The 23,227-nt window shown below is 35.7% G+C and overlaps 1 protein-coding gene across 4 annotated transcripts in view; it reads right to left on the reverse strand.

Annotated features, from left to right (window-relative positions):
* Window positions 1-23,227, reverse strand: part of Slc4a4 (solute carrier family 4 member 4) — a 434,785-nt gene that overhangs the window by 32,495 nt on the left and 379,063 nt on the right. For all 4 annotated transcript variants that reach the window (XM_090343454.1, XM_090343451.1, XM_090343452.1 and 1 more), the window contains 2 exons: window positions 20,285-20,476; window positions 755-868 (listed from right to left, as the gene is read on the reverse strand). In XM_090343454.1, coding sequence (XP_090199580.1) covers window positions 755-868; window positions 20,285-20,476 — 306 coding nt within the window. The remainder of the gene's footprint in view (window positions 1-754; window positions 869-20,284; window positions 20,477-23,227) is intronic.

Here is a 23,227-nt window from a genome sequence, read left to right on the forward strand (position 1 = left end):
GAATTGATTAATGACTGGTTGAGTGAGGATGTATATTTCCTTATGCATATGAAATGGGAGAGCCAATGCAAAACTGTCATTTGCCATTCCCTAAATATTCCTTTCTTATTGAATAGTTGTTAAATTAAAACTGCAAGTGGCTTAATATTGTGTAGCACACACATGATCTCAAAATAGTGGAGAGAATGAGGGCTCTTCTAGAAAAGAAGAAATGACTCAAATGTAGACTCTAACCATCACACCCACATAATACAATATTACTCTTTTTACAACAAAGAAAATTTACATGATCTATAAATGTATCTGGCAAGGTGTCTGTTAATCTAAAAGGGGAATCAATTGGGACTGGAAAGCTTGTGTTCTAACTGCACTTTTTAATGTCACTAGTTTGAACAGGGATATTTACCTTGTTTTATGAGTTCCAATATCAATGTTATAAAATAAGAATGATGCTCATTATATAACAAATATCCTAGAATTATTATCTGGATCAAGGATACAGGTATGTGGGAACACCAGATTTTTGTAATGTTGCAAGTTATTTTAAAATAAAAATTAATACCTTTGCATTTGATTTTAGTCTTAGCACTTAATTTTGGTGCAGAAATTTGACTGTGTGAGCCTAACAAGGGACATGTTTTTAAAAGAAGAATACTTATACAAAACTAATGGAAATAGCCACAATAAATTGAGATAGAAGAAGGAAAAAAGCTGAAGAATTAGTGAAACAATGAAAACATGAACAGGTGCTTACCTTGAACTCGCTTGGCACAATTAGTTTTGGAGTGTCCACACCAACCAGAGCGTCTATCCCACAAAATATAAGAATGGACAAGATAATGGCAAAATCACTGATCAATTTTCTTGCCTGAAAAGAAAAAGGAGTCTTTAACATCATACCCTATAAAACACTTGTGTGTGTGTGTGTGTGTGTGTGTGTGTGTGTGTGTGTGTGTAAGCATTCTGTACATGCATAGGCAAGGTAAGAAAAATATATCCATATATCCTTGGAATATGCCATATATGCACTTTTCCTGTGTACAACTTAAATAGATAAAAATAGATAAAATGATATTTAAGCACATATTGCACCAAGAAATAGAATTATGTCAATTTCGACAGCAGCATTATGGTGAATAAAAAATAGAATATTAAAACATAACCTAAACACACACACACACACACACACACACACACACACACACACACACACACACAGTGTGTCCCTCGGGGTAAGGATTATAATTTCCAATGCATTGGAAAAAAACACAGTAAAGTGATGGAAGACAGAAATGCGAAGGCTGCATTATTTCTTTTGCTTTTAAATTATATTTTTGCTATCTTTTTTATTGTTGGGGTAATGTATATGGGGATTACAGTTATATTCGCCAGATACTAGGAGCATTACTTCTCACACATTGATGCCCCTTCTCATGTTTTGTCCCTACTTCCTTCCCCCCACCCCCTCTCAATCAACTTGTTTTCCCCCTTTCCCTTCCCTATTTCAAATATTGAAATAAACATGCATACAATATACCACGTAACAAGGGAAGATACAGTAACAATATGAGATTAACCAAAGAGCAATAAAAGAGAAGAGAAATAATATAGAACATTAAGAACATCAATCACACAAGCATTTTTGTTATCTTTGAGTAGTTGTACAAAGGAGTTACCATTAACAAATTTGTGTATGAGTAGAATGCATCCTAAATCAGTGTCACCATGGCCATGTATTCAGAGACTGAAATCAGGAGTGGAAATTGGCTGGCAGTGTGAGTGTACTGAAGGGCAGAGTGTTGAATTGTTGACTATTATGAGGTTTTAGAAGCTGTGGGTACTGTTAGCAGCAAGATCAAAGGTGGTTCTTCTGGTAAGGGGTTTTTACTAGTTAGAGGACCAAATTCTGTGAAGTTTAGTTTCTTTGAGAAGCACACATCAAGTAAGAGAGGCCATCTAAGGGACTTTTCAGGGACAAGTTAACACCTATTATATACCATAGAGTCAAGAACAAGTCAGGAATGGATTTAGAGAGAGAGAAAAAAACATAGGATACTGATTAAAAACACAGTTACTATGGTCAGGTGAGCTACGTTGGGATTCTAGCAATATTACTTACAATCTACAAATACTTATCTATTCTTAGCTTCTATTACTTCATCTGCAAAAGAGGACTGAAATACCTAAAACAACACCCAACAGGGGTTGAATATATGAATACGGTAAGTCATGAAATTATTTAACATAATGTGTAGGCAAGTTAACTTCTTATATGTGTACCTTACTGTGTAAAATTATGCTTCAATTTAAAATATGCCCTAAAGTTCTGAAAATAAATCCTAGATCTTCTAGAATCAAATCGGTTCCTTCTTAATTGTCCTCCTTGAGACCTATTCCTTTATCTCAATAAAGGAATGCTAATAAGGAAAAGGTGTGCTATTGTTACAGAAAAATTTTAACTTCCTTTTATAAATTTATTATTGAAAACAAACAGATCTTTGTTTGCTTAAGACATGAATCTGAAATATCCATAATTGTATCTACTTTGAAATTTATATTCGTGGGTGTTTTCTTTCTGTTCTAAAGTAAATATGCTTATTGTAGATTATTTAGAAAATGAGTGAAAACAATGGAATTGTATGCCACCATCAGAAAGAACACCATCACCCCATTTGTAAGGAAATGGAAAGAATTGGAAAAAATAATATTAAATGAAGTAAGCGAGACTCTAAGGAACACAGGCTCAGTGGTTTCCCTCATTTGTCATAATTAGCACAAACCTTGGACTCTCACAGGTAAGTTTTACAATAGGGCAAAACCTAGATACATAAGGCCATATAGGATGAGGCTAAATGAAAGGACCTCCAAGATATAGAAACAAGAGCCATATAATGTGTGACTGTTGTTCTTAATGTACTATTATTTCTCATCTCTTTTGTTGTCCTTTGGTCATCTCATATTGTTACAGTAACTTATCTTGTTACCTGATATATTGTATATATGTTTATTTGATTATTTGAAATAGGATAGGGAGGGGGTTAAACAGATGAGGGGTCTGGGGGGAGGGAAATGGGGACAAAAACAAGAAGGGTAGCAATGATTTTTAAGTAATGTACCTTCTATTTGGTGAATATAATGTAACCCTTCTATTAATTACAATAAAAATATATTTAAAAAAAGAAAATGGTGAAAATTGTTTCCCAATTCCACTATTTAACAATACACTGCAGATATTGAAGTTTATTTGAAAATATTGAAGTTTATTAAATATTTAACACTTGCATGTTCATGCATGTTATGCATCTTACATGTTAAATGTGCATAATACTGTTTTTCACGTTCATATCATGTTATCTATTCCATTTGACATTATTTTGTACTAGTAAAGATTAATAATGTCAGAATATTATGCTGAGTATATATCTCAAAATATCATTTTTCTGATATCCTACTGTTCAGATTGCTTCCAACTTTTCACCTCAACAAGCAATATCATAAATAAATCTTTGCACATATCCAGATCTGTTTTCTTGGAATAAATTCCTGTCAGCTGAATTATTCTGTCAATGTATATGTAGAAATTTAAGGCTTTAGTATACAATACAAAATCACCTTCTAGAATGTTATAGTGATACGTAAAACAGTGAACTTCTATAGCTTGATGAAACCAATGATTTCTTGGCCCTTTCTGAATTCTCAGAAATATAGAAAAATATAGCAGCCTTTAAATATGATGTTAATATCTATTCTCAGAAGTATCTTATTAAATTTCATAAGCCAAGTGTTATATGGCCAGAGAATAAACAACTATTAATTGACATTAGTGAAGTATGAAAGCAGGCTATTTGTATGGTCAAAAGTCCAGCCAGTCAGAGCAATCAGCTGGAATACAACAAGGTCTGCTGCAATCCATGTCATTCTGAGGACTTCTTGCAAGTTACATCTAGTGGATTTCCAGGTCTATATCATCAAGAACTCAAAGACATCTCTATGGGTTGTACCTCAACTCCAAACTCTGAAGGCTGGAGTGTTCTCAAATTCAAATCTTGGACTATCTTCTATTTATTTTCTGCCCATAAGTGATTTCATTCAGTTTCATATCAGCAGGAGAGACTATCCTTCAAAATCTTAATGTTCATTTTTTTGCCAGTCCTGGGCCTTGAAATCAGGGCCTGACCACTGTCCTTTGGCCTTTTCAAGGCCAGAGCTCTACCACTTGAGCCACAGCACCATTTCCAGCCTTTTCTATGTATGTGATACCAAGGGATTGAACCAGGGTCTTCGTTCATGCTAGGCAAGCACTCTACCTCTAGGCCAAACTCCCAGCCCTGAGAGACCATCATTCTAAACCTCACAAGCATATAACTAACTGCCTGACAACCTAACTTGGACTTCTTATAGACCTCACAAAATTATGTCAGATATTAAGCTTTTGATTTTCCTGGCTCCTTTTTCCCACACTGCCTGCACCACTGTCAATGCTCCAACCTTGCTCTTTCAGTAATTTTGTCTATCTAATTAACAGCAGTTGAACTTTCTCCCCTGTTCAGGCCAAACTTTGGAACTCACTGGATCTCTAAAACAATTATTCTGGAAGTATAACCACAGGATAATTAAACTTAAAGGTAGAATTAAGGTTGATAGGAGTCACTGTCATCACAAGCTTCCTTATCAATGAATGGAGGGAGGGAAGAAAGTCAGGATCAGAATGAAGTGTGAGAAAAAACACAAGCATCTATTCTTTGGAGTTGAGGATGGAGTCATGCATCAAGAAATACATACAACTTTAGAAGTTTAAAAGGGAATGTATTCTTTCCTAGAGCATTTAGAAGGAAGGCAGCACTTCTTAACCTAGGACTTTATCCTAGTGAGATCAACTATAGACTTGATACCTTCATATCTCAATTCTGACCTCCAAATATTTATCTAAACCTTTGTTGGTTTAAGCCACCATATCAGAAGTAACAGGAATGAAACAGTATTGGAGATCAAACTCAAGAGTTTGCTCTACCATTCAAGACACATCCCAATTCTTTGGCTTTTGGTTTGTTTTCCAAAGAATATCTTGGGCTTTTACCTAGGCTAGCCTTGAACTACAGTCCTCCTCTCTCTACCTCCAAATAGCTAGGATTGCAGTTGTGCTCCACTATATCCAGCTTATTTGTGAGGTAGAGTTTTGCTATTACCTATTTCATCCGAGTTGTCCTTGAATTATAACTCTCCTACCCCTAACTCCTGAGCAGCTGGAGTTATGTGGTAATTTAAGGAAATAGTCACAAGAAGTTAATATCTAATATGAAGTTGTAGACATACATGCATCTTATATATAAAAATACATATGAACATATACATAATAGATTTTGGTAAGTTCTTAAGCAATGGTCGTTTTATTTTATTTGCCTTATTACAGCTGCGGTTTTAAAATGTAGCTAAAAAAGACAAATTTATAAATGTCAGGATTACAGTTCTTAACAATAATGGGAACAAAATGATCCCCTATTAATAATGTTGCTTAATCTTATTAACAATCACAGCCAGAGTGCTGGTCTATATAATATACTTAATTTTCCTTCCTTCCCTTTAGTTATATAATACTGTTCATTTACGGCACAAATCACTCCAAGAGAAAGCTTGTTATTAAAACATTCATTTCTAAGACACTAGAGCCATTTTAAACATCAAAGTCAAGGAAATTGATTTTTCTCAGGTTGCTTCCAGAATTCACCGCTTATCTCCTCTAATTAGAGAAGGAAGGTGGGCTGCTATTTTAACAAACTATTCAGATTTTCCTCTATGCTAAGATTAAACTTTTAATCTGAACCAGTAAAAACTGGCATGATGGAAGCAGAAAGTACCCTGAAGATTCCAGGCATAGCCCATGCCTGTAATCCTACTCAGGAAGCTGAAATTCAGTGGGTTACAGTTCAGAGACAGCCCGGGCATAGAAATTCACTAGATTCCACCTCCAAAATAATGAAGAAGCCAAGCAAGCATGAGGCTCTGCCAGAGCTCTAACCCTGGTACTACAAAAAGATGTCCAGCATACAGGCAACTAGTTAACGAATTCTAGAGTCTGTAGAGGAGAGACAAGTGTATGAACAAGAAGACACAAATTTCTTTTCCTGGATCCCTCTCACATTTAGAAAAAGAAAAGTATCTGAGTTCCTTTCATTGTTTGTTTTACTTTTTATTTCATCAAACTTGATTGCTTTCTAAATAACATTTTTAGGTGAGACAATACACTAATAAGGGAATCAGATTAGAAAACTCAAGTTCTAAATTCTTCCCTGGTAATGATTAAAGTAGACATGCCAATGTTTGCATAAGAAAATTTGTTCCCACAGGTTTTCATACTCTGTCTGATGAGTTCAAAGAGCTCAAACGCAGTTCAGGGAAACATCATCCCTGTAGCCCTCCAAATTCAACTTTAAGTCTCTCTAGGCTAACACTTCAATTTCCTAACAAGATAATTTATCATATCCAAGAGAATACCCATTAAGATAACTTATAGATTTAAATATTTGCCTTAAAAAGTTCACTTTTTAAATGGTCGATGAATATACTACAACATAGGATAACTTCTAATTCAATTGAGGAAATGAGCAACATGTTTCAATTAATATGTCTATATCAGACTAGTTTTGACATCTTTTAATTTATTTTCTATTTTTAAATCAGTAAAGTGTAAAGTTAATATGACAATATCTCAATTAGTCTAATTTAAATATTTTAACTACCAAAACAAAGACAAAATTAAATGATTGTAAAAGGCAATTCAAATAACTATATGCTGTTCTCTTATTCTTGAGCAAAAAACAACATAATGAATCTATTATAAGCATACTTTGATGAAGGATGATACAATATTAATTATTGAGAGAATCATAAAGAGACACCAACAGCGAGAAGCTGGTTCATTTACAGGGGTTGGGGAAATTAATTTGCTTCCTTGGAAACTCCAGAGGACATTGACTTTTTCAGTTTTTACTTTGCAACTAAGTCTACAGCTGCTCTGGAGTTAACTTTAGGGAGAGGGTTGTGAACTTGCTGAGTAGCTCTCAATGGATGGAGCCATTACAAAGAGACAGTTTAGCAACAGAAACCTTGCAAGCTATATATATATATATATATATTATATAATATATATATATTATATATATAATGTCAAGTCTTCTAATGAAGGTGGTGCTTGCAAAATGCTAAACAACAATATAAAAAAACCATTTATTTTACAGGAAGGAAAATGATGCCAAACAAATGCATACCATTGGCCACGACACAGGCACAAGATACCACGATAATTTTGAAACTGGATCACTGAAGTAGCCACTATACTATAAAAGAAATAAGCTCCAAGTCAGAGAGATTGAGGAGAGAAGGGATTTATTCTGGGTAATTTATCTAGGTGGGGCTCCCAGCTGTGAGTACAAGTCTACTGAAAGAGGATCAGCTCTGGTGAAGTGGCCCTGCAGGAAATCACTAACAGACCTCCCACCCTACCTTAAAACAGAGCAATGGAAGAAGGTGCCCAATGAGCAGTACACTCACAATGCCCAAACCCCATGCAAACCTTATGTCCTAATCTACTTCCTCTATAAGCCGAAAATGAAGTCTGGATCTGATCTCAAGAAAGATGGGCAGATGAGTGCAAGGCAAGAAAACATACTGCCAGAAAAATGATGGTCAGTCTCAAGAATCCATAGGGAGAATTTTCTTTTCATCCATGAAGTCTGCCAGAGGAAAGAGAATGCCAGTTCTGGATAGCTCTTAATGATGAAAGGAGGACAGTACAGAGACAGTGGAAAGACAGATTGTGTTTCCAACCAGGAATGTCTATGTTCGGCTCTGTTCCTATTCAAAGACACTGAAGCAGCACAAAGACCACTACATGCCCAAAATTCAGAAGAGATACTAGATGATATAGTGTTCAAAATCTTAAACAACAAAATTCACTAAGACTCAATTCTCAAAAGTACTTGACTCTGTCCTAGAGTCTTCTTCACTACAACTCAAAAAAGAAAAAAGGTATATTGTAAGAGGTTTCCAGTCCTAAAAGAGAAGATGATTTTTTCATTAAGTTACAAGAATAAAATTTTGAAAAGAATCATTAGTAAGTTGGATGTATGATTTAGACCACTTAGAAAAGGGATCGGAGAACATCTGTCTTAGAACTTGGATTTTAGTGTTACTGACCCTCTTAGGATGGACAAGCTTAATGATTATATTTTTGTATAAGAGAATCTGACTGCCTGTTCAAAATTACTTCTTTTGTCCATTCTCTGTACCATCAGTAGAAATTCTTACAAATTGTTTTAGCCAGTCATCACTCTCAATATTATTTTTATTAGCAATTAAGACTTTTTGCTCTTTAGGAACTGAAATATTTGCCATTACTTTTAGATGTTTAACAGATGAAGTCATATTTATCATTAAGCATTCTTTTTCATTCATAAAATAAATTTGAAAAATACATTTAGATTAAAAGCAAATCTGAGGACAGATGTAGCACTCTCACTTTAATTCCAGCCACAGGGGGACCTAAATAGGAGGAACATAGCCTGATGCCAAAACAACATGAGACCTATCTGAAAAAACAACTAAAGATAAAGGGCTGAGTGTGGGTTTTTCTAGCAAGTACAAGGTCTTGAGTTTATATTCCACTAGATTGAGAGTAAAAAAAAAAGTAAATTTGACTTTAAAGATGACTTTTCTTGTTACAAAACACACAGAAATGTGAAAGTATGATCCTTGTCAGTAACAGCAAAGTCAAGTTTTGAATGAATTTCAATAGCACTATGTGATCTGATATTTTAAAACAGGCAAATGTCACCCAGTATTACTAACACTAAAATGGTACATGGAATATGTGACCCTTATTTCTTATTCAGTTTTTAATGTATTATGTGTTGTAGTTTGATAGTTCTTGCCATTCAACAAGAAAGTTAAGAGGAAAAGAAAATAGAATGGGAATATCAGCTGATTTAAACGAACCACATCCAATTTTAATAGAATGGTAACAAGCCAAAATGTCAACCAAGAACCCTATTTCTAAAAATATAACTGCGTATGGAACTCTACACTTCCCTGTGGTTTTCAGGGACAAAATCAAAGGGTATCATCTAAAACTAATGTTCTTAAGATTTTATTATAATTCTGATACTTTGTTTTCATTCATGAATACCCTCTTCAAAACCCCCCACTAACATGGACCACACAAAGTGCTGTGCTTTCCCAGAAGATTATAAGTATGAATGGGACAAGATGATTAACATGAGTCATTCTCATCTGAAAACACAAAAATATAATGTATTTGGCTCACTTACATATATATTCAGTAACTGCTATCTGTCAGGCCCATGAATTACCCATCTTTGTGTCCTTCACCAAGTACTATGTCAACCAAATATAAAACTATCATTTTCTTCTATATTGAACATGATAATAAATTTCAAAGTATAGTACTTTTTAAGAAAAGGATAAAAAAAAGTTCTGTACCATCTAAATATAGCACTGAAGGGGCTATAGCTATTGCCTAGAATGTAGTGATTTTATTTACATTTAATTCGAATGAGAAATAGATTTTAAAAATAACTGACAATAATGTCAATGTGTCTGAGATTCAGAAACAGAAACTCAACCTTATGGTGGTTATGACAATATTGAGCTGTTTTTGTTTGTTTGTTTTTTTGTGGGTAATGGGACTTGAACCTGGAAGCTGTCCCTGAGCTCTGCAGCTCAAGGCTACCGCCCTACCCTTGACCCACAGCCCCACTTCCCAGTTTCTAGAGGTTAATTGGCGATAAAGAGTCTCGGGTCCTTTTGTGCCTGGGCTGTCTTTGAACCTTGATCTTCAGATCTCAGCCTTCTGAGTAGCTAGGATTATAGGTGTGAGCCACTCTGCCCTACTAAATGGGCTGTTCTTTAAGGAAGGTAATTCATATGACTTATTATAGTTATCAACTGACCGCATTGGGTATGACTATTACAATATGCCAATAATTATTCTAAGCCATTTGGTTCTATATTCTTTCAGTTTCTCCTGAAAAAAAAAATACTGCTCCCATTCCAAGCTTCCATTTCAAGTGTTTATTTTGCTACCACAAAGGCAGTATTAGTATCTCTGTCCTCTGCGTACGATCAGTTGTTAGGGAGGGGCTATGGAAGAAAACTTTATAATTTCCTGAGCCATCTGTCACAGGAGATAACACATTATGCTGCGATGTTCCTATTAGAAGTTTGATACTGAAGGGATCTGCCTAAAGACTTGAGGCTGATGTATCAGACCAGTCATAGTGTGTGTAAGTATTTATAGACCCAAATAAAAAAAATGAGAACCTATTGAGTTAGTGGAGGACCAGTATTCTACTCATGTCTGACCAACTGTTAGGTCTCTGTAAAAGAGCCTGATATATCAATCTTATAGATGGGAGAGCAAAAGCAATCTTTTTTGTCCCAAGTACTCACACTAATGGATTGCTAGTGGCTCCATCAGGAACAGAAAGAGAATGATTCACTGACCCTGGTCTAGGCAGACAGTGAGGGTTGGAAATCTTAGTAGGAAATCTAAGTATAAGCATAAAGTGGAATATTAGAGCAGAATAGTCCAGATGATTGAAATAAGCTTAATATGAAAAAGGAAAACTTGGCATATGACACACAATCCAGGTTTTAATTGGTCACACCAGGAAAACTTGGCACATGGCACACAATCCAGGTTTTAATTGGTCACACCAGATCTATTATCTGCCCCTCTGCATCATTCTCTCTGCCTAAATATAACGATCTGTGTGCTCTTCTATGGGCTCCTTTGCTTTCTGACATCTAGCTGTGTCTGGCAATTAGCACTCAGACCAGCTATCAGAAGGAGAGTGAGCAAAATCCAGTTATTGATCACCCCAACTGGACCTTATAAAGATGATCTCATACTACCTTAATCCCTCTATCCAGGTTCATATCATCTGTCAAGACAACTTCACCCTTCTTTCTGGCCACCACTCCCTTTCTACTCCTCAGGATATGCTAATTCTAGGGTGTATCACATTCTCTCTTGTAGCTTCCCTAGTGTCACTTGGTAAATAATGTCTTTATTAAACTCTTCAATTTGAGCATTTCATTTGCTTCCTGTTGGGACCCTGACACTAAATATGATTTTAATATCTCGATCATGGATAACTCTGTACCAGCAGAGATAAGGAATGCTAGGTGGTAAATCGAATTGTAGAAAGAAAGTAAAGCATATTCTGAATTTGCTTCGTAATTGTCAATGGTCCAGTGAGAGATTAGTGATAGATATGGACTAAAGGTAAAAGTGACCATTATTTTTCAGAAATGTGTATGACCTGGACCTCAGGATAAGACATTATCACCTACATTTGTGTATCAGACCAGCCAAAGGAGCATATAAGTAATTAATGGTGGCCCTGCCATGTGAAACTACACTTTCTGAGTCCTAAATCTGTGCTTTGCCCACACAAACATACAAAACAGCATTTGTCTCTCTGTAACTGGTTTCTATGACACAACTGCTACTGGAAACTCAGTGTACATCTATTCTCATGCTGGTTGATGGGAGGAGCTAAAGAGAAGTGTCATCATTTTCAAACAGTTGACCATCTTAACTAGTAATTCACCCAAATGTACAAAAATGAGAGTGCAAAATAGAAATGCCTGGGTAAACTCAAGGAGGACATGACATTTTATTTGACAAGGCCACTGTCACTCTGTATTAGCATTTTGAGTGTTTAAAGGTTTCATGTGACTTGTTGGTATGAATAAGGAACTAAAAGGAATCATTTAGATTTTATTATTTTCTAACATTTAAAGATTATCTCACAGTCCTAAGTATATGATAAAATGATGAACTGTGTAAGTGTTAAGAATCTATAACCTATCCGTTCCTATCTGTGCTAATGGTCTTTCTAAATGACAGCTTGAAACACATTTTGGTAAATGAGAGATTAAATGATGCTCCTAATATCCGTTTATGAACATGTATGCATCATGAAGGTATTATTTAGCTATAGTGTGATGTAAGGATATAAAAGGAGACGACAAGCTGAAAAACCACACATTTGAACACTGGTTCTTAAAATTCACATACTTCTCCCTGTTTATTTGTGATTTCGTATGTATAATTCTAAACTACAATGCAAATCAAGTTAACAGGATTTACAATTGAAATTCTATCATTTTTGAATTCTCTGGACTTTCACAGCAACAGTTAGTAAAAGCTAAAAAATTACTTGCTTAAAATCATATTAGGAAAGAAATGTTTATGTCTGAGGAGCTATCCTCGATTTGGGAGTTACTACTGGAAAACATAGATGATGACTAGAAATAGTTAGAAAGATCTCTATTTGGCCAGACAGGAAATGTAAGCAAGAGGACAGAATGAACTTTTACACGCATCTACCACTACATCCCCAAACATCACACCAAACAAGTCCCTACTCAAGAATATAATTTTCCAAGGTCTAAGAAAATTAAGCAAAACTATAACACATGGGTGTAGTCTGGAGAAAGGCATTTTGAAGAGAGTAGGAAAGAAACTTTCAATACCATATTACTGTTCTTCCAACCCCCAGGCAGCATAATCTGGGTACAGAAACTCTCTGCCTGGGGAAGAGATGGAGAAAGAAGCCTCCAACTTGGTATTACACAGAGACATTAAACTCTTTCCTGCAAAACCTGAGGCAGTGCTGGACATGCCTCACAGCCATACTCAAGTGGGCGAGGCCTCCACTCCAGGCATGTATGCAAGGATTGGTTCAGCACAAGTCTGGCCCAATAGCTTGGGTTCCGGGCCTGTCCTGGGAACCTAGTGTCCTGTCTGTCCCACTTCTACACCATCCATAGTAGCTTAGCTCCAGAACAGCTCCAAGACCAGTTCAGTACTAAGCTACCCTGAGCTACAAATTAACTCCAACACTGTTCTAGCTTCCACAGATCCAAGTTCATGGACTCCTGATCTACCTAACATCAAGCCAGAACCTGTAGACCTATGGCCCAGGCCCACTCCAAGTTCTAGACCAGCCAATAACCACAAAAGTATCCATCAGAGGAGGAAGAAGTTAAAATTTCCCTGTAGGCAGCACCATCTTATCATAGAAAACCCTAAAGATTACACATACATGTACTCTTGCACTAACACATACACAAACACACATATAGAACTGATATACTCAAGTAAGCTTGTGAGATACAAAAATTAATATATGAAAATCAAGTGTTAATATGCGTAATAACAATCTGAAAACAAAATCATGAAATTAATCCTACTTACAATAGCTACAAAATAATAAAGTAGGAATATATTCACTTATGATTTATAAATTCAAATCTGTAAAGAATTAAACTTTAAATATATAACATGTTCATGATTAGAAATACTTCTAAAATATCTACAATACTCAAAGTAATCAAGTGCAATCCCTATAAAAATTTCAATTTAGTTTTTCACAAAATAGGAAAAATAACTTTAAAATTTGTTTAGAAACACAAAAGATCCCAAATAGCCAATGCAATTCTGGTTTTTTTCATATATTTTTTATTGTAATTACATTATATTTGCCAAATAGAAGGTGCATTAATTTACATACATTGATACCTTTTCTCATGTCTTGGTCCCTATTTCCCTCCCCCCGCCCCCACCCCTCATCTTGTTTTACCCCCTTTCCTATCCAATTTCAAATAACCAAATACAAATATATCCAATATATCAAAGAACAAAGTGAGATACTGTAACAATATGAGATAACCAAGGGACAGCAAAAGAGATGAGAGATAACATAGTACATTAATGACAACAATCACACATTATATGGCTTTTGTTTCTATATCCTGGAGGTCCTTTCATTTAGCATCATACTAAATGGCCTTATGTCTCTAGGTTTTGCTCTATAGCAAGTCTCTGCTAGGAGAGCCCAAGGTTTCTACTGATTATGATAAATGACGGAAACCATTGAGCCTATGTTCCTTTGAGTCTGGCTTACTTAACTTAATATGATTTTTTCTAAGTCTTTCCATTTCCTAACAAATGGGGCAAACTCATTTTTTCTGACAGCCGCATAGAATTCCACTGTGTACAAATACCACATCTTGTTGATCCACTCATCAACTGAGGGACATCTAGGTTGGTTCCATATCTTTGCTATGGTAAATAGTGCTGCAATGAACATCGTTGTGCTAGTGGATTTAGTATGTCCTTGTTTCTGGACAAAGCCAATGCAATTCTGAATAAAAAAAAACAAATCTGGAATAATTGCATCACCTGGCTTCAAAATGTACTGTGAAATTACAGTACATAAACTATACCAGTTGTAAAAACATAGCCAGGTGCCTGAGGCTCATATTTATAATCCTATCTATTCAGGAGGGTGAGATCTGAGGATCGGGGTTTGAAGCCAGACTACACAAAAAAGCTTGTAAGATTCTTATTTCCAATAAGCTGCCAAACAAAGCTGGAAGTGGCACTGTGGCTTATGTGGTAGAGTGCTAGCCTTGAGCAAAAGAAACAAAGGGACAGCGTGCAGGCCCTGAGTTAAAGCCCAAGGACTGGCATGTGTACACATGCAAGCACATGTGAACAAACACACACACACACACACACACACACACACACACACACACACACACAGATATATAGACTACGAGAATAGATGGGCCACAAACAAATTCACACACAGTTGATTGATTTGTCAGTCAAGGTGTTAAGAAGCACACATTAAGAGGAGGAACATTTCTTCTATAAGCAATACTGGGAGACTAGACATTCATATATAGAAGAATGAAACTGGACCTTCATATTCCATCCCATATGAAAATCACCCAAAATTTATTAAGTACTTAAATATGAAACCTTAAAAATAAAAATAAAAGCACAGGAAAAAGGATATCAATGTTTGTGAAGTAATACACCTTCTATCTGATGAATACAATGTAACCCTTCTATTAATTATAATAAAAATATTTGAAAAATAAAGCAAAAGGGAAAAGCTTCATTGTGTTGATTCAGTCAAAGATTTTTGTTATTCTCTAACAAGCTCATATTAGTGTGCTTTCTTGAAAATATGAACCCTGAATTTCAGGAAACAGTGATAGTAGACAAGTAAGATTTCATCAAAATAAAATGTTTTCAACAACCCAAAGAAACAATCAACAAATTAACAAAATATTCTATGAGGTACTGTATTTACAAATCATACATCTGGTAAGGGATTATTATCATGAATATATAACAAATTCAGTAACAAATATCAACTCATTTAAAAAAGCACCTAACAGAGATTTCTTAAAAGGTGAAATAAAAATGGTTAGTAAGCATAGGTAAAAATGCTCAGTACCACCAATCATCAATGAAATGCAAATTAGATATACACTGAATTATGACTTTACACATTAAAAGGTCTATTACCAAAAAGACAAAAGATAGCAAATGTTGGCAAGGCTGTGAAAACTAAAAACAGGGAACTCTTGTACTCTTTCCATGGCAATGTAATTTAGTGTAGCCATTATGGAAAACAATTGGGAGGTTCCCTCCCAAATTTAAAGGTAGAACTATGATCTAATCCAGCAATTCCATTACTCACTATATATCCAAAAGAAATGAAAGCAGAATGTCAAAGACATTCTCATGTTTCCTCAATAACCAAGATCTAGATAATCAATACATGATAATGTGGCACATATTTATAGTGCAATACCCTTCAGTCTTAAAACAGATGGAATAATTCCATTTGAGGAACAGGGAAGACCCTGAAGGACATTATTCTAAGTGAAATAAGCCAAGTACAAAAAGACAAACACTGCATAATCTCATCCATATTTGGAAATTTAAAATGTCAAAATCATAGAAGTAGAGAGTGGGAACGGAGGGGAGAAACAAGGTCAGACAGGAAAAGGAAAATCTTGAGATCCATTGTACAGCATGTTGGATAGAGTTAATGTTTTATCTTTCAAAATCTCTAAAAGTAGATCTTAACTATTCTCATCACAAAAATAATGATTTAAGTGAGATTATGGATATGTTAAAGTAATTGCTCTACAATGTATACATATATGTAACTGTCATATTTGCTCCATAAATAGGTAGAATTATTTGTCTGTTAAAATTAAAAATAGAGCTGGGTTGCCAGTGGCTCTCGCCGTAATCCTAGCTACATTAGGAGGCTGAGAACTGAGAATTGTGGTTCAAAGATAGCCCTGGCATAAAAGTCTGATTCTTTATCACCAGAAAACACTACAAGGGGTAGGGCAGTATCCTTGAGCTGAAGAGCTCAGGAACAGCACCCAAGCCCTGAGTTCAAGCCCCATGAATGACAAAAAAAAATTAAAAATAGAAGAGACCATTGAGCTTTCTTCATCTTAAGGTTGTAATGAGATTTACTTTGCAGCTTTTTCACTTTTCCACCTACAGGGCTTAAATAACATTAAGACTTTGACAGGTGGTAATGATCTGTAAAATGTAAGTTAAAAATGAAACAACAATAAAAACCAAGATAACAGTGAACTGATAATTACAAAGGGAAAATTTCAATCTAGAAGAAATCATCTTCAAAAACTTCACATCAGAATTATTTCTAGATAATGCCCTACCAGACAAAGAAATGAAGCAAGAAAACACATCTCCTGAGGGGAAATTGGGTCAGAATACAAAATGCATTCGGTAACAGGTAAATAATTTGCCTTTGTGATGCTGAATTTGAAATAAGAAGAGCGCTATGAAAACAAGGATCATCTACAAATTGCAGGTTCCAGAATCTGTATGTGGTATGTGTGTATGTGGTATGTGTGTATCTGGGGTGTGTGTGTGTGTGTGTGTGTGTGTGTGTGTGTGTGTGTGTGTGTGTCTATACACAGTGTGTGAGTTTATATACAGGGTGTGATACAACAACTGACTGGCTGAATTTTGCCCATGAACCACCATTTTACAATATCCATAAGGAGACCAAGTGGAATGCTTCTTTATTTATTTCCATTTATGGAAAATTTCTCATTCGTTGGGCCATTTAGTTCTAGACATTTCATTATCAGCCCTTCCCTTTATTTTCCATTTGAAAAGAATGAGAACACTCCAAAATTTCTTGGGTGAAAACAAACAGAGTAATTTAAGTTTCACTTCCTAGGAATTGGAAACTGCATCTCATCTCCTAAAGTTCAACCTAGAGGAGAGATTTCATGAGATTCCAGCTATATAGAGCAGGCACTGATAGAAATCATGTGTACTCAAGATTATATAAAACATATTGAAATGCTCTGCCAGACCTTGAGATAAAAGTAGATACCCTGAAAACTTTACAGGAAGGAATGGAAGATATACCAGGGCTTCTTATCACAGGTTAAAACTTTCTTAGAAACAAAAGCCATATAATATATAATGAGTGATTATTGTCCTTAATGTACTATGTTATCTCTCATATCTTTTGCTGTCCCTTGGTTATTTCATATTGTTACAGTATTTCACCTTGTTATCTGATATACTAGATATATGCATATTTAGTTATTTGAAATCAGATAGGGAAGGGAAGAAAACAAGATGAGGCACGAGGGTGGGGGGAGGGAAATGGGGACCAAGACATGAGAAAGGGTATCAATGTATGTGAACTAATGCACCTTCAATCTGGTGAATATAATGTAACCCTTCTATTAATTACAATAAAAATATATGGAAAAAAATAAAATCCCCAAAATCTAACAAATCAAAGAAAGTTCGACTACATTAAACTTCAGAGCTTCTATATGGCAAAGAACATAGCTAACAAGTTAAATAGAGTGGGAGAAGATCTTCTCTAGCAATACAACTAAGGCCTCATATCTAAAATATACCTACAACTCAAAAAAATTGAATCTATCAAAAACAGATCCTCAAAGAAACAACCATCCCATTAAAAGGTGGGTTAAAAACTGAAAAGAGAGACTTCATGACATCTCTGGCTATAAAAGAAATTCTATCAAAACAACTTTAGATTCCACCTCACTCCAGTTAGAATGACTATTATCAAGAAATCTAATAACCACAGATGCTGGCAGGGATATGGCCAGAAGGTAACACTGCTACTATACTGCTGGTGAGAGTGTAAACTGTTCAACCATTATGGAAAGCAGTACGGCGGTTCCTCAAAAGACTAAACATAGAGCTTCCCTATGACCCAGCAATCCCACTCCTCGGCATTTACCCAAACGTCCAGAAACAAGGACATACTAAAGCTACTAGCAGCATTGTACATTGCAGCATTATTTACCATGACTAAGATATGGACAAACCCAGATGCCTTTTAGTAGATGAATGAATCAAGAAAATGTGGTATTTATAAACAATGGAATTCTAGGCTGTCATCAGGAATAATGACAATGACCCATTTGTAAGGACATAGAAAGACTTGGAAGAAATCATATTAAGTGAAGTAAGCCAGACCCAAAGGAACATAGGCTCCATGGTTTCCTTCATTTGTAATAATTAATATACATCTAGGACTCTCCTAGCAGAGGATCACAATAGCTCAAAAGCTATATAGATATGGCGATAGAGAAACCCTGGTTATGGAAACAGGAGTTTCATCATTGTGATTGTTGTTCTTAAAGTACTATGTGAAATTATTTCTTTTCTCTCTTTTTCTTTTCCTTATGGCTTATCTCATGTTGTTACCTGTTACCACGTCTGACTTTGGTACTTGGTATAATATATATATATATATAATATATATGTTTGGTTGGTTATTTGAAATAGGGAAGGGAAGGGGAAAAAATAAGATGAGTGGGGAGGTAAAATGGGACAGAAACATGAGAAGGGGTATCAGTGTTGAAGAAATAATGTACCCACTACCTTACAAATGTAATTGTCACTCCTCTATACATCACCGTGACAATAGAATACAATAATAATAAAAAAGAATAGAGATTCCCTTCTTGAAAACTTGTTTGTTAAACATGTCATTTGTAATATGATGTAAAAAATCAATGTTAATAAATTCTTAATAAAATTAAAAGGGGAAAAAAAGAACTGAACTGTAAAGGAAAGAATTATCTTGGTTTTATTCTGAAGGCAAAAAAAAAATTTCACTAACTATACATTGGCCTCATCTTGCAATCTCTCAAAGTACCACCGAGTATTTGATTTAAGCCACCCAAGAATATTGATGGGAAAGAGGATGTCTGCACAATCCAGTTCAACTGTTAATACTGCAACATTCGTCATTATGAAAGGAAAGCATGGCTCCAATGACAGTCATATCTTACACCAATACTCATGTAACACAACTTCAGTTTACTCCTTTAGTTTATAACTCAGGTAATAAAATACCTATTCAACCCATGCACACACACAAAAAAAACCAATGCCTAGTTAATATGAAAAGTTTTTGCTTATGTATTCGTTTTTTGAGGTTTTTTTATTTGTTTTTTTGTTGGTCATGGGGCTTGGTATTTGGGCCAAGACACTGTCCCTGAGCTCTTCAGCTCAAGGCTACCATCCTAGCCCCTTAAGCCACTTCCAGTTTTCTAGTGGTTAATTGCAGATAAGAGTCTCAAGGTCTTTAGTGCCTGGGTTGGCTTTGAACCACAACCCTCAGATGTTAGCCTCCTGAGAAGCTAGGATTACAGGCATGAGCCACACTGTGCCCAGCTCTTTAAAGTTTTTCTGAAGACTGTTTTTTTTTTAATTATCCTACCAATTATATGTTTTCAAAAGGATTTTTTTACAGAAAAGAAAAAAATACATGTTCTATGTATTACTGTCTGAGAAACCAAACATCTCAGAGTATGGTGATCACAAAATAGCTCTCGAATAGCTCAAGCCTGTAATTCTGGCTATGCAAGACAGTGAGATCTGAGGACCACGGTCTAAGGCCAGCAGCCCAAGCAGAAAAGTTCATGAGACTCTCATCTTTAATGAACTACTCAGAAAAGGCTGGGAGTGGTACTGTGGCTCAAGTGGTGGCATGCTATTTGCTTATGTATTGAAGCATTAGACATGAAAAAAGTCATTTTCTTCACTTGTGTATTTTCAGATAAACTAAATCCCACTGTTTCCTTTAAGTTTGTTAAAAGTTGGGACAGAGTTTATGACAAAATTATGCAAGCAAATCTTGGGAAACTTTTTAAAACCATACTACAATGACATTAAGTATGCATCCCATATGAGCCAACCCTGATATGTCATTTTAAAAAATGAACAAAATTCTATCAGACAAGTTGAAGGAAGTTGCCATTAGCCAACCCCAGTGCCCCGATTTTGTAAAATGGCATTATTTTTCATACAGCGGAAATAATTTCAATCTCAGTTACTTACTGTGGTTGGAAAATAACGACTGGTTTTGAATTTTTTCAGAGCCATAGAAGAGGTGTAGGTGCCCAAGAAGAGGATGAAAGACATGAGTGTGATGTCTGGAACAAAACTGCAGTTGTTCCCCACTAGTTTTCCTCCATGTTTCAAACACTCCTTCGTCGACAAATGTGCCCAGTGAAAAGAAGAATTATGATACTGAAAAAGAAAAATATCCATCAAAAAATAGAACACTGATGTATCCAAGGCAGGTTTGGATAACTGAGGGTCTTTACAGAGATTATAGTGGCTGTTTCTGTAAAAATGAATGATGTAAAGCCACAAGATATAAGTAGAATGGCAGGGGATGGAGTGGGGTAGATAACGAGGCTGGCAGTTAGGGAGAATACAAAGAGAATGAGGAGATGGGTTACAATCACCCATTTGTTCAACAGAAACAAACCACAAAGTCCCACAAAGTCCTTCTTTCCACCCGGCCTTCCTGAGAGTAAACTCAGACACATGAATATCCTAAGTGTCAACACGTGAGTCGCTCTGAATCGCATTAATTGTTTAAGAAGTACTTAACTTTTGTAGTGTACAGCTTCTTATGTGTCTACCTGTAGGCTCAAGAAACACTTCACCTTGCACTTCCACAACTAGACTAGTCCCTATCTAAATAATTATAGTTCAATGAGAAAAACAAGAAACAAACACAAAAAGCTATGAAAATATGCATGGTCTCAACCTTTAATGCAGCGGAGTTCTGCTCTTCATTCCAGGACAGAATTATAAGTAACCATAATTGGAATGGCTGTGATGTCTTAAAGACCAAACAGCCATGGAGGGGACACCCAGCCCTGTGTGACACGACAGGTCAGTTTTCATGCAATGCTGTCAGGGTGCCAATGCTGTGCTTCTCTCTAGCAATTCACCTTTCTTCCTCTTTCCTATTTAGATTGCACAGGACAATCAATTTTGCTAGGACAGTAAGTACAGCAGTTAAAGCCAGCACATTTACTTCCACCTGCTTTTAGTAGTAGCTGCTATCAATTCACATCTCGCTCCACTGCTGTAGAACTGCCTTTAGCCTGGATTGTGATAACCAACACCAACAAGAAAGTGTACATTGTTTCCTAGGTCTCAGAGTAGAAGCAAGCCTCAGGTATAATTTATACTCCAAAGGGGGGCCCTCCCAGTGAACTCAGGCTGACTCTAATCTCTGCTAAGACCACATCTTTCTTTAACCCTTTCCCGGTCCTAAACTGTTCTTCTCTTTTTGTTTGGATTGAGCTAATCCTCTCAATTAATTAAATGCACCTGGAATTTGTATAGCTGAATCTGCTTCTAGAACAGCCAGGTTACTGTGGTTACTGGCCAAAAGAAACGTAATGGCCTCTAAGTCTTAGGACTTTTTCCTAGAATATTACAGTTAGTAGGAAACTCAGAGATAATTTCATCATATTTCTCACTCTTCGTATTCAATCCTGCCCCCCAAAATGGCTGTTTGCTGTGATGGAAGTTTGCAAGTGGCTCATTCCCTTACTTCACAAGATTTCTGCACAGCTATTTTTAATATTTGATTATTGTTAAATATTTATCCTTTAATTGAGTTTCTGTTGCTGTAGGGTGCTTTTGCATGCTGTGACAGTTGACAGTTTTCAGGGAGATATTTTCAAGGTTTTACCAATGCCAATGTGATTGGGTGAAAGGGGCTGGTTATCTCAGCTTGCAAATATTCTTCTTTCTTTTCTGAGAATGAAATTCTTCATAAGTGCTTGTAAGAATTCTAAACCTCAAGCAACAATTGCCATTTGCATGAAGAATAACAAGTGTGTTTGTGTGGACTCAGGTTTGTAGATATGTTTGTGTGTATGTAGTAATTCTTTAAAAAATTTATTGTAAAGGCGATGTACAGAAGGGTTACAGTTGCATAGGTCAGGTAATGAATATGTTTCCTTTGAATGGTTTGACCCACTCCCTTGTTCTCAGTTTTTCCTCTCCCATCTCCCCTCCCCCCAAGTTGTTGGAAACATTCTAAAAACACATAGTTTCATCCTGTTGAATCCAAAGCTAATAAATATGTTGTGTTCCAATATGCAAATGAATATGGAAAGGTACATTTCTCCTTTCCTTGACAGGCAAGAGTTCTTACTCAAGCCTAACAAATCATTGACATCTTTTACTATTCTATGAATTCTCATGATTTGAGTGAACCATTCATTAATAATAATAATAATAATAATAATAATCTCTAGCCAAAAAGATTTAATAGTTTTTACAGCTTAAGAAGTATAAATTATTTTGTGGTTGTTGTCTGTGGGGCTTGAACTCTGGGCCTGGGCTCTGTCCCTGAGCTCTTGAGCTCAAGGCACTCTACCACTTGAGCCACAAGACTACTTCTAAAAGGTATAAATTCTTATAGAAGTCAATAAAAATATCAAACTCATTTTTACTTGAAGTAATTTTTCTGTATTAATTTCAACTTGAAATGAAAGGATTTGCATAACTACATTTATTTATTTATTTAGTTGTTCCTGGGGCTTGACCTTTGGGCTGGGCGCTGTCTCTGAGGTCTTCAGCTCCAGGCTACCGCTCTAACACTTGAGCTCTTCTGGTTTTCTGGTGGTTAATTTGAGGTCAGAGTCTCACAGACTTTTTGCGCCAATGCTGGCCTAGAACCATGATCCTCAGATTACAGCCTCCTGAATAGCTAGGATTACAGGTATGAGCTACTGGTGCCCAGCCTCCAACTTTTTATTAAACCTGTTTCTGGAAGGTGATTGTGTCAAATTTAAGTTTCTGAATATGGATGCTTTCAAGAAAAAAAAAGAATTAATGTTTATAGTCATAAGAAGTAACCCCTTTTTTTGTATTAAACTCAACAAAATGTACCTTAATTCTACTTCAATACATACACTGAAATCCCAACACGTAGTTTTTATTGATTTTTCTTACAATGATTCAAGT

This window comes from Megascapheus bottae, chromosome 13 (genome assembly GCF_031878675.1).
Source record: "Megascapheus bottae isolate mThoBot1 chromosome 13, mThoBot2.hap1, whole genome shotgun sequence".
NCBI lineage: Eukaryota > Metazoa > Chordata > Mammalia > Rodentia > Geomyidae > Megascapheus > Megascapheus bottae.